The sequence below is a fragment of the Chiroxiphia lanceolata genome, chromosome 23 (genome assembly GCF_009829145.1).
Source record: "Chiroxiphia lanceolata isolate bChiLan1 chromosome 23, bChiLan1.pri, whole genome shotgun sequence".
Taxonomy (NCBI): Eukaryota; Metazoa; Chordata; class Aves; order Passeriformes; family Pipridae; genus Chiroxiphia; species Chiroxiphia lanceolata.
In genome coordinates this window covers 2537264-2549874 of record NC_045659.1, presented here as the reverse complement: position 1 = coordinate 2549874, position 12611 = coordinate 2537264, and the positions used below count along the sequence as shown (strand labels likewise).

The window sequence follows — 12611 nt, the reverse complement described above, 5'->3', positions numbered from 1 at the left end:
TTCTGGAGGCTGCAGGACCCAGAGGAGCCTCCAGCCTGTCCCCCCATGGGACCACGGGGAGAGAGGAGCAGGAACCAGCCCTTGCAACCCCAGGACCTGCTTCTACTGCTGCTCTTTTAGTCACCAGAGCTCAACTCAAAGCTCCCACGGTTGCTTGGGATGAGTCAAACCTGTCTCCCCCTGGAGAAGCTGAAAGCATGGAATGGTTGAGGTGCAGGATCACGTTGGTTGAGTGTCAAAAATTCCTGGTCACGCTGAGGGCAGGATGTTCCCCCCCAGTCCCTGGGTCTGCACGAGGTACAGGTTTGAGACTTACCCGTTCTTAATCAAGAACCCAAAGTGGATGGGACAAACCCACAGACAGTATCATGCACAGAGAAAAACTTTCAGGCCAAGGATGCTTTAAAAAAAATCAGTTTATTTTACCTTACAAATGATAAATAATTTGTTTTAAAAAAAAACCAAAAAAATCATTTCAAGTGTGTTTTACTTCATGTTCCAATATTAAAATACCTTTCCCTTCTCCCCCCCTTAAGTGATCGATACAAAAATAATTGTGACCAAATTTTTTTTTTTTTTTTTGGTCAAAAATTCCCGTGTTTTAGGCAAAAAGGCACGTTGTGAAGGCTTTTCACCAGGAGGCACAGGGGGTCCCAAAGACCCCAAGAGCTTCTTTCTCCTCCCTCCTTGTTCTAGCTTGAGGCAGCACTGCTACAGTGCTTTTCTTCTGATCCCTCCAGGTTTACACCAGGGCCAAGGTCAGCTACAGTATCATCCCTCTTTAACATGGGGGGGAAATCAAGGCACAGCAAAGCAGTACAATTATTTAAGAGCTTCTTGTGAATAGCTGGCAGAGTAGGACATAAAACTGGACGTAGATGTAGGATGTTGTCTCCTTCAAAACCCACCTGGGATCATCCTCTCCCCCTGGAACCACAGTGTTAGGATGGTAGTCAAGAGTCACAGGACCAGCACAAAAAGTTGGGCCTTCACTAGTCTAAACAGGGATTAATTAGAGCCCTAATTACCAGCCCTTTAAGGGGCACAAGTCACTGCTGGGATATATCCCCCCATGAAATCTCTGGCCACAGGAAGGATATAACAGCCAGCAGGGCACTAGAGAAAGCTACAGGCAGCTCTTGCTTTGGGTGGGCTTCGTACCTTCCTTGCTCAGGGGATGTGGTCCCAAAAATCAGCGGTTTTCCCACTGGGAGGTGCTGAAGTCAGCGAAGGGGGTTCTTCAGTGGCAGAGATGTTTGACAACCCGGGTCAGCAAGGCCATTTCTCTCCCCGCCCCGACCACGCAGCTCGAGGCTGGTGGCTGATCAGAGCTGCCCCTTTCACTCCAGAGCAGGGCAACACCCCCCCTTTCCCAGTGCTTCACCCCCAAAAACCTGCGTCCCCTGCTCCCAGGGAGCTGCATTTCTGGCAGCTGGCAGGAGAGCATCACACACAGCGAGCTTGTCCCGGGATGAGGCAGCGGCAGGTGGGGAGGGAGTCACAGGAGGCCGGAAGGAAAGGCACACACACAGAGCTCTCCTGGCACAAGGCACCGCCGTGAACAGCATTCCTTCTTCGGAGCAGCCAGCTCCAGGAGCCCTTGGCGTCGTGAAGAGTGGCAGGAGACGAGCTGCCCCTCGGAAAAGTCCCGGGAAGCTGCGCTAAGTCTCCTCGTCCCAGAGGCAGAGCTGCTTCTGCGGCACGTAGTAGTCGAAGGTGTAGCCCTTCTGGCAGCTGCGGATGCCACACTTGTAGGAGGAGACCTTGCCCCCGGCGTCCCGGCTCTTGCAGTACTTGAGCATGCAGGGGTACCACTCGATGCTCAGGGAGTAGCTGCAGATGCAGGGCTTCCAACGGTCTGGGCACAGCCGGCAGCGCTGCAGCTCCGGCAGGTCCGAGCCCTGCGGCAGCACCTCGAACATGGAGCCGTCCACCCCTGCGGGAGAGAGCAGGGACACTGCTCAGGGTCACTCAGGAGAGGAGGGACACTGCTCAGGGTCACTCAGGAGAGCAGGGACACCGCTCAGGGTCACTCAAGAGAGCAGGGACACTGCTCAGGGTCACTCAGGAGAGCAGGGACACTGCTCAGGGTCACTCAGGAGAGCAGGGACACTGCTCAGAGTCACTCAGGAGAGCAGGGACACTGCTCAGGGTCACTCAGGAGAGCAGGGACACCGCTCAGGGTCACTCAGGAGAGCAGGGACACCGCTCAGGGTCACTCAAGAGAGCAGGGACACTGCTCAGGGTCACTCAGGAGAGCAGGGACACTGCTCAGGGTCACTCAGGAGAGCAGGGACACTGCTCAGAGTCACTCAGGAGAGCAGGGACACTGCTCAGGGTCACTCAGGAGAGCAGGGACACTGCTCAGAGTCACTCAGGAGAGCAGGGACACTGCTCAGGGTCACTCAGGAGAGCAGGGACACTGCTCAGGGTCACTCAGGAGAGCAGGGACACTGCTCAGGGTCACTCAGGAGAGCAGGGACACTGCTCAGGGTCACTCAGGAGAGCAGGGACACTGCTCAGGGTCACTCAGGAGAGCAGGGACACTGCTCAGGGTCACTCAGGAGAGCAGGGACACTGCTCAGGGTCACTCAGGAGAGCAGGGACACTGCTCAGGGTCACTCAGGAGAGCAGGGACACTGCTCAGGGTCACTCAGGAGAGCAGGGACGCTGCTCAGAGTCACTCAGGAGAGCAGGGACACTGCTCAGGGTCACTCAGGAGAGCAGGGACACTGCTCAGGGTCACTCAGGAGAGCAGGGACACTGCTCAGGGTCACTCAGGAGAGCAGGGACACTGCTCAGGGTCACTCAGGAGAGCAGGGACACTGCTCAGGGTCACTCAGGAGAGCAGGGACACTGCTCAGGGTCACTCAAGAGAGCAGGGACACTGCTCAGGGTCACTCAAGAGAGCAGGGACACTGCTCAGGGTCACTCAGGAGAGCAGGGACACTGCTCGGCATCATTCAACAGAGCAGGGACACCGCTCAGGGTCACTCAGGGTCACTCAAGAGAGCAGGAACATCGCTCAGGGTCATTCAGGAGAGCAGGGACACTGCTCAGAGTCACTCAAGAGAGCAGGGACACTGCTCAGGGTCACTCAGGAGAGCAGGGACACTGCTCAGGGTCACTCAGGAGAGCAGGGACACTGCTCAGGGTCACTCAAGAGAGCAGAGACATCATTCAAGAAAGGCAAGACCACAGGAGGAAGTTATCAAAGCAAGCACTGCTTGCTCCAATATGGAACCATTCACCCCTGGGGGGAGAGAGCAGGGACATCACCCCAGATCACCCAAGAGAGCAGGGACATCACTCAAGAAAGGCCAGACCACAGGAGAGAGCCACCAAGCACTGCTCTCTGCAGAGTCCCCAGGTCAAGGAGGAGGAGGTTGGACAGTGTTTCCAGGAGCTGTTTGGGCATGAGCTGGAACAGGAACCACGGGATAATAAAGTGCCTTGGGGAAAGTAAGTCAGAAGATACACAAATGAAGATGGTGAAGGGCCTGGAGGGGAAGACTGAGGGGAGACCTCATGGCAGTTCCAACTTCCTCAAAAGGGACAGAGGAGGGGCAGGCCCTGAGCTCTGCTCTGTGGGGACCAGGGACAGGACCCCAGGGAATGGCCTGGAATTGTGAGGAGGAGGGTTAGGTTGGATATTAGGAAAAGGTTCTTCCCCCAGAGGATGGTTGGGCACTGACCAGGCTCCCCAGGGCAGTGGGCACAGCCCCAAGGCTGCCAGAGCTCCAGGAGGATTTGGATGATCCTTTGGGGCACAGGGTGTGACTCTTGGGGATGGGCCTGTGCTGGGCCAGGAGTTGGACTCGATGACCCTTGTGGGGTCCCTTCCAACTCAGCATATCCTGTGATATTTTTTCTGGGTGATGGACCAGGTGAAAGGTGACTTTGAAAATACCCAACCCGGCTCAGCAGGAGAGCACCAGCACAAGAAGTCAGATCTGCTGAGGAACAGGCCACTGCAACGTGAAACACGGGCCTTAAAGACAGCGAGGAGGGAGCCCAAACAATCCCTGCTGATCCCCAGGAAGCTGGCAGGAGAGATGCCAGCCCCGTGCCAACGCGCTGACAGGAGCGGTTCCAACGAAACCGAGGGAAACTCACCCTTCTCCAGCCAAAACTTGACATCTTCTTCCCGGGTGTAAATGGCTTCTTTGGCCTCAGCACACACGTTGTGGATGTGGGAGCTCAGCTGGGCCCCCTTGCTGAAGTTCACGGCCACGTCCATGCTCAGGTGCTCCAGCCCCCGAACCTCCTCGGCCTGACGCACCGTCCGGGGGTTCTTCTGCACAGGGGGAAAGAATCAAAGCTGGAATCCCGGGTGCAGTGGGTTATTCCTCACAGCGTGCTGTCATTTCACGCCAACACACGATGCATCTATTTAAGAATTAGCCTTCAGACAGCCAGCTCCTTCCTCCTCGAGGCTGAGACACAGGAGAGGTTCTCAGCTCTCCCTGCCCCAACTCCAGGTGTCAGGGATTCCCAGCACATTTGCTGGCACCAAGGGAGATGCACTGGGAAAAGGCAGGAATGGGCCGTGCTGCCAGCACTCAAAGAGCCAGTGAGCCAAGGAGCAGCTTCAATAAAGCTGTTTTGTTCAGGGACCTGGCTCCTGTGGCACGAGTTGTCCTGAAGAGAGAAATCCCACCTTTCCCTGGCTCCAAGCAAAGCCAAAGTGATCCTTGCCAGGGATGCCCATTTTCTGGGAGACATGTACCCTGCAGTGGCCACTCCTGAGCAAGGAGTCAGGCTCTCCTCTTCCCCAGCCTGTCCCAAAGATGTGCGAATGGATGTTCCTCTGGAAATTCCCCTGGGTGGAAGGCACTTTAAAAACTTGTTGGTGCTGAACCCATCATGTTTTACCACTGCTCTGATTTGCCTGTGATGGTGTCTCAGTGTTCTGTCGTGACAAATGGCCCCAGCTCTGACCTGACTTCACTGGGGCAGGGATTTTCATGGCCACCCCCCCACCCCTGATACAGGCTGGACTAAACCCTGCCTCCCTCTTAGGCTCAGTACCACTGATAAACTTAGTTTAATACCAAGTCCTTCAAGCAGGAGAGGTGGTGAAAGGTGTGTCTGAGGGCTGAACAGTCAGGCAGCTGCCTGGGAAGGGCATCCAGCTCCAGGAAAGCCTGGATGGAGCCTCGTACCTGGCGCAGCTTGGCCATGGACTCGCTGGGGATGATCTCGTTGCGGTGGAGCCGCGTCACAAAGCACAGAGCCTGGAACTGGCTCTGGCCCCTCTCCAGCTCCCCCAGGATTAAGGCACGGAAGATCTTCACCTCCTGACAGAGAGATAAATAACAAGAGCGAGAGTCACAAATCTTTGCCATCAGTGGGGTGAACCGAGAAGCTCCGGCTCCAGAAAGGCTCCAGCCAAAAAACAAAGTCCAAGGTCTCATCCTTGTGCTACCTGAGCACAGGGGTGTAGTCCCAGGTTCAATCCCACCCAGAAGCCTGCAGCAGAGTCACTGCTGTATGGAAAGAATTAAGGGTTTTCCCAACTCCACTGTGGCAAGGACAAATTGCTGCCAGGTCACATCCCACATCCATGGCTTCCTCAAACAGCAGCTGGGGGTTCTGTCCTTCACCAAGGAGGGAGGCAACACTCCAAGGAGCCTTGCTTGGTTTTGTTAAACAAGTATCACATAGCCATTATCTCCATGCCTCACTGAGTAAGCAGTCCCAGATCTCCTCTGCTGCCTTCCCTCACTCGCTTCTGAACAACTGGTATCCTGGAGAAAAAAATTACTAATTTTTCTGAACCCAACAGCATGGGGAACAGAAATGAAAATCGAATTGTTAAAGCCAGAATAGCCCATTATGATCAGCTGCAGGCGACCTTTTCTGCCTGGGTCAATAATTCTGGTATTTTACATACAGACCTTCTGACATGGTCACAGTCATGCAGGAGGCTTGGGAAGGAAGAGATACCAAAAATGCTTGTGAAATTGCTATGGAATCATTATTTTTTCACAGATTTAATGGGGAGACTTCCCACTGAGACACTGGCACCACTGGAACAACCCACATTCCCATCTACATTCAGTCCAGCTGCCTTCCAGCTGTGAGCTCCCACACCGAGCACGGCCCACGGATGAGTGGCCTAAAACCAGGAGCTGACTCTGGCATGTTCTTCAGCTGTGGATTTAATTTGAATTTGCTTTGAACAATCAGCATTCAGTCTGGAAAAAAGCAAAACAGGGATAACCATGTTTTGCACTCAGGCTGAAAACCTCTGCAGGCAGGAGATTAAAAACAGTGCAGCACTTCCCAGGTTGGAGGCAATTTCTGTAAAATGAGAACGTGCTGAGCAACTGATTAATCCTCCTGATCCGTCTATTTAAGAATTAGCCTTCAGACAGCCAGCTCCTTCCTCCTCGAGGCTGAGACACAGGAGAGGTTCTCAGCTCTCCCTGCCCCAACTCCAGGTGTCAGGGATTCCCAGCACATTTGCTGACACCAAGGGAGATGCACTGGGAAAGGCAGGAATGGGCCGTGCTGCCAGCGCTCAAACAGCCAGTGAGCCAAGGAGCAGCTTCAATAAAGCTGTTTTGTTCAGGGACCTGGCTCCTGTGGCACGAGTTGTTCTGAAGAGAGAAATCCCACCTTTCCCTGGCTCCAAGCAAAGCCAAAGTGATCCTTGCTGGGGATGCCCATTTTCTGGGAGATGTGTACCCTGCAGTGGCCACTCCTGAGCAAGAAGTCAGGCTCTTCTCTTCCTCAGCCTGTCCCAAAGCCTTGCTTGGCCTTCCCCAGCTTCCCAGCTCTCCCTGCCCTGGCTATGGCTCAGGTGGAGCAAGACCCAAAGCATGTCACTTAAAAAATATCTCACATGGAAAGAGCCACCAAAGTTTCTCCTCCTCAGAGAGCACCTTTCCCCCCTTCACCTCCCCTCTTTCCCGGCAGCAGGAGCAGAGTGAACCAATGCCAAGGTGGGTACCCAGCCAAGGCAACAAAGAGCACCCTTAACCTCTGGGTTTCTGCAAAATTTCCCAGCAGGGAACAAGTCCCAGCAGAGCTTTGTGGGGACTCTCCAGGTGAACTCATCGCGGGGGCGTCGGGAATCCTCGGCCCTGCCCTGCACTCCTGTGGCAGGGACACTTCACCTCCTGCTTGGATCTGAGTGACAAGCACTCGGTGTGACAGGGAGCAGCCAGTTCTGGGGCACTGCAGGTGACACAGCCCGGGCCCTCACGGCAAGGGGGGAGCAGCTCCTCCTTCCTAAAGGAAGGAAATCAGTGCTCCGAGCTCCCAACATCCCCGTGCCCACCAAAGGGACTCCCAGCAAAGACTGGCCTGCAAGGAGGAGCAGGGAAACCATCAAACTTCTCCCCTCCTCGTGCTGTCCTCAGCCAGCTCCTCCAGGGACTGTCATCTGGGGGGTGAGAACAATCCATGCCCCATGTTCAGGGTTTATCCAGCAGGGACTCACAGTCCTGTGTGGTCCAGATCCCTCCACTTGGAGTGGAGCAAACCAGTTCCCAGGGAAATTAATTATTTCAATGCCTTCCTCCCTGCAACCCATTCAGCTTTCCTGCCAAAATTTCCCCCCCCCAAGGCCATCAGTGCTGCTGTGGGACCCACTTTTGTCTCTGCTGTCACGTGGCTGCTCAGAGCAGGGGGGACAGGCAGAGGGGATGTGCTGCAGGGGTGACACCAGCCCAATTCTGTGCCCAATTCTGTGCCCTGTCAGCAGCCTTTGCTGTGGTCAGGGCCCCAGGGAACAGCCACAGCTGGCCAGAATTCCACGTGCTTGGACAGCAATGTGCTCCTGCATCCACACTGGGGGTCCAGCTGAGTTACCCTGAGTGGGTGGGGATTATGCTTTTTAACCCCTCTCTTCCTAGAATGAAGTCACTTTGGTGTGTTGCCACATATTCAGGGTGAATCAAGGATGTGCTGGGAGAGGGGGGAAAAAAAAAAGCAAGCACATTTTCACAGCCATAAGATTCTACAAGTCAGAGTAACAAACAGCACGGTGTTTTAATGAGCCCACCCCGTCCCTCCTGCCCTGAATGACCCTCCTTTTCTATTTTTGGTACCTCTCCAGAGAACAGTCTGCTTTCCCAATCACACAGATACAATCTTGGACAGATGCTTTCCTGTATCACCTGGTCATTTGTCAACAAACACAATGGCCCCTCGTCATAAGGAAATTCTGAAAGCACCACACCAAAATACCACAGAACATCAGCCTTGTCAACAAGGACCCTGCATGGACTGGCAGGGCAAGTGTTAAAACACCATTAACCCAGGCTTGCTCCCTTGTGTTCCCAACTCAACTTTTCCAGCAATCAAAAGGGAAAAGAAACTTTTCTGCATCTTTGTGCTGACCTCAAAATAAAACCACCCACTTTGTTCTCAGGCCATTTTTAACAACGGGCAAGATCATGTTCTTCAGATTAGATACAACATTTAGGGTTGCTGTTCCCCTTCAGTGTTTTATTACTTTTTTTTCCCTACTATGCAGGAAAATTAGCGTTTTCATCACATTCTTGCAAATGTGGTCACTGTTGCACTGCCCAGAAAACACCAAGTCCCAGGTTGGACTCTCACTGACCAGTATGTGCTGCACTAAAGAACAAAAAACCTGGTGTGCTCTCTGAGGCCACAACTCCTCCAGGCTCAGCTCAGGAGGGGAGGCAGGGCTGGAAGAGAAATGAAAATCCCAACTCTGTGGAAGCCTCAGGCACTGCTCAAGTCCCACCAGTGTCAGAGGAAAGCAACGAACAGTGATCTCATTTAGCTCCTTTCTTCTCCAGCCCCTGGTCTGGCAACCACAAACTGCCGGCAGAGAGGAGGGGAAAAAAAAAAAAATAAAAACCTGCCTTTTGGACTAACCCCCTGCAGTTTGAGCCAGGGAAGTGGAAAAATCATTTGTGGAAAAACCCCAGCATCCTGGCCACAGCACAGCCACGCAATCTGGCTCGGGGCAGCAGGGCAACAACCCCAGCTGCTTCTGTGAACACTCAGAACCAACCCCACGACCTTCACTGGGGAGGAGAAGTTGTGCAATTTTGGAGAGATGAGCACGGGGAACTGCCCGGGTGCAGAGGGGGAAGCCTGGCCAGGCTGCTGCCTGCTCACCCCATTACTCACTGCACAGCCAGCTCCCCACTCCTTTATCACTTCCTGGCTTTTTTCAGCTGTTTTTCCAGCAAAGCCACAGGGCAGAGAGAGCCAGTTCCCAACTGCTCTAAAACTGAAGATGAGGAATGAGCTCCTGCGAGTCTGAGGCTTGCAAAGCCTTCCAGGGCCCATCTGTGTGCTTCCAGCAGGAGCTGAGGGGATGCACGGAGCTCAGGATTTAACAGACTGGAGCCAGAGACCCTCAGAGAACCTGAACCCAGAGGCAGCTCGACTATAATAAGGATGAGAGCCAGAGAGGAGATAACATACACCCTGTTGGGTTTGTGGATGAGATCTGAGCTCTCCAGAAGAGCTGAAGCAAGCGAAAAATGCTGAAAAAAAACCAAAATAAATGAACACCTCAGGACACCAGCAGTCCCCAGGTCACATCCCAGGCTCCCAAAGGGCCTACCTAGAGGATCTGTAATGAGGTTGGATTTCCATTGCCTGGGAATACATTGCAGTGTGCAAGTTTGCAATCTGCAGGCTTGAGAGCCCTCCCTCCCTCCCTCCCTTAACTTCCCTGCTGGGCCACGTCTTCTTGCAATGTTTTAATATTGTTTTTTTAATAGGAGCCATGGGGCTGCTTCCCTGCACATGTGCTGGAGTACTTGGAGCATGCCATTGCTTCCAAAATCTCCATGGCTTCTGCTGCCATCTCAGAGAGAAGTGGGCTTGCCCCTGCACCCACCCCAGATGGAAGAGGGGACCCCGGGAGCCTGCAAGGAGTGCAGCTGAAAGGGGGACAGACACCAGAATAATCCCTGGCAAAAGGCTCCAAGGTTCACAGCAAGGTTGGGACACAACACCTTCCTACCTCATGGGCCTGAGCTTCCTCCTGCTGCAAACCAAAGTCCACCTGAGCAAACAGTCTGAAAGGGGGGTTGGAACAAGATAACACAGCTGTGGCACCCACAAAGCCCTGCCACCCACACGGCTGCAAACGGCTCTTCTCTGAGCAGTAGGAAGTTCACTGCATCCAGCCAGGCTTGGAATGCTCCACGCTGGCCAAGGAGCCACTGAGAAGGGTGGGATTTTGGGCTCCAGCTCAGCCAGCATCACCTCCCTGCAGAGAGGCCACCTCTGGCACTCTGGGCTGGGGGGAGAGGGTGTTGTCAGTCCCACAGACAGCTGTCAGTCAAACACTTCACACCCCCCCCCCCCCCCCACGAGCTCCCAAAGACAGCAGGAGCCCACCTAAGGAACTAACCACCCCAGAGACATCCCAGAGATACAGGAGACATGGACACCCCCTCCCGGAGTCAGGAACCCCGTGCAGACTCTCCTGCCCTGCCCCTGCTCCGTGCCCAGCTGTGCCGAGCCTGCCATGCAAAACTATGCAGAGCCATGCAAAGCTGTGCCGCTCACAACGAGGAGCAGCGCTGCCGGGGTCAGCCGGGTGCAGGGACACTGCCACCCATCCCACCGGGACCTTCCACCGGCTACTGCCAGCACGGAGGCAGCCCGGGTCACAGGTGTGACACCAGAGGGGACAGCGAGCCTGGTTCACCGGCTCGGAGCTGTGCGGAGCTCTGCAGAGACCTCAAACAAAGACCCCAACCGTGCGTGAGGATGGACGGAGTTTCCCCTACACGTGCCTGTCCTGCCAGCTCCCGCTCTTTGCCTGCCCGGACCCTTCCCCAGCACATCGCCCCGTGGTCATCCTGGCTGCTTCTCAGTTTGGGATCACCGCCTCCCTCGCCCGATCAAAGAGATCTGGCCCCTGGAGCCCCCAGGTTCCGAGTCCATCCCAGCCCGGAGGGAGGAGGGGAAGGACCGCTCGTCCCACAAAAAGCACTCACAGAGCCGTGCCCCGCGCGGTGCCAGGGGCCAGCGCTCCCATCCCTCTGCCTTTCATGTCCTCCGGGAACCACCGAGGGAGCCCCGGACCGGCCGGCGGGCGGGCGCGGGCGCTCCGCGCATCCCTGTCCCGCGGGGATGCTCCCCTGGGCCCCGTACCTGTCTGAAATCGGCCGTGAGCGTGACGAGCGCCCCGTCCGCCGCCCGCAGCTCCAGGCTGACGCAGTCGGCCCCGCTGTCGGCCTGCAGGCTCTCCTCGGTCACCTGCCCGCCGGGCAGCCGCACCCGCACCCGCAGCTCTGCCCGCGCCGCGGGGCCGGGCAGCGGGGCCAGCGCCAGCCACAGCAGCGCGGGCAGCGCCGGGAGCCGGCGCCGCGGGCCCCGCATCCCCCCCGCGCCCACGGGCTCCGGGCAGGGCGGGCGTGGGGCGGGGGCGCGCACGGCGGCGGGGGAAAGGCGGCCCCGCCGCGCCCCCGGCCCCGCGGGGGTGGCTCCGAGCGCCGCCCGCTCGCCCTTTTCATCCAGCGACCGCTCGCTCGCTCCCTCCCTCCCTCTGCGGGCTCTGCCCTCGCCCCCCGCCCGTCACTTCCCACCCCACCCCCCCCCACGGACCCGGGACGGCCCCGCCGAGCAGCGCCCGCCCCGTCGTTAAAGGAACAGCGCCGGGACGGGCGGGGGAGCGGCGGGAGAGCATCGGCCGGGCTCGGCCCCGGACACGCCGGGCCGTTCTCCGGGGGCCCAGCCCCGCACACGCGGATCCATCGTGCGGAATCCCGGCCCCGCACACACGGATGCATGTTCCAGCACTGTTCCCGCACACGCAGATCCATCATCCGCAGCCCCGGCCCCGCGGGTCCATTATCCGGGGTCCCATCCCCGCACAAACGGATCCATCGTGTAGAATCCCGGCCCCGCGCACACGGGTCCGTTGTCCGGGGTCCCATCCCCGCACAAACGGATCCATTGTCCAGGGTCCCATTCCCGTACAAACGGGTCCGTTATCCGGGGTCCCATCCCCGCACACACGGATCCATCATCCAGGGTCCCATCCCCGCACACACGGATCCGTTATCTGAGGTCTCATCCCCGCACACACGGGTCCATTTTCCGGGGTCCCATCCCCGCACACACAGGTCCATTATCCGAGGTCCCATCCCCGCACACGCGGGTCCATCGTGCGGAATCCCGGCCCCGCACAGGCGGACCCATTGTCCAGCCCCATTCCCGCACACCCCGCTCCCTCCTGCCGGCCGGGAGGATGGAGAGGGGGTCTGTTCCTGCCCGCTCCGGGGCTCTCCCACACGCCCTCTGTGTTCTGTTTTCCTCGGGTCCCCAGCTGGCTACAAACTGCAGCTGGGAAGGGGATGAGAAGGCAGCGTTTGCACAAAGCCTGCACACATCACAGAACCATTCAGGTTTGAGGGGACCTTAAAGATGATCATCCCCACGGGCAGGGACACCTTCCACTAGGCCAGGTTGCTCAGAGCTCCATCCAGCCTGGCCCTGAACACCCCCAGCTGTGTTTTAGCCACAACTCTGTGCCCTCTGAGCTCGTAGTTGTTGCAAATCCCCCTGACACCGGCAGGATTGCTGGGGCTCTCCCGGTGCCACAGGTCTGGTGTGAGCCAGGCTGGATGCATCCCTGCGCCTGAGGATGCAACACA

The 12611-nt window shown here is 56.8% G+C and overlaps 1 protein-coding gene across 1 annotated transcript; it reads right to left on the bottom strand.

Moving 5' to 3' along the window:
* Nucleotides 1-398: 398 nt before the first annotated feature.
* Nucleotides 399-11359, bottom strand: OAF (out at first homolog). The gene is made up of 4 exons (XM_032709624.1): nt 11107-11359; nt 5166-5300; nt 4117-4297; nt 399-1936 (listed from the first exon to the last, which is right to left on the bottom strand). Exons 1-4 carry the CDS (start codon nt 11332-11334, stop codon nt 1662-1664), a joined length of 819 nt encoding a protein of 272 aa, XP_032565515.1. The 5' UTR covers nt 11335-11359; the 3' UTR covers nt 399-1661.
* Nucleotides 11360-12611: the final 1252 nt, after the last annotated feature.

Bases quoted from the DNA above. Each gene is read 5' to 3' on its own strand.
- OAF (XM_032709624.1), bottom strand. From the start codon at position 11,334: ATGCGGGGCCCGCGGCGCCGGCTCCCGGCGCTGCCCGCGCTGCTGTGG. The intron at 5,301-11,106 runs GTACGGGGCCCA...TCTCTCTGTCAG, and splicing joins TCACGGCCGATTTCAGACAG to GAGGTGAAGATCTTCCGTGC. The intron at 1,937-4,116 runs GTGAGTTTCCCT...TCTCTCCCGCAG, and splicing joins CAAGTTTTGGCTGGAGAAGG to GGGTGGACGGCTCCATGTTC.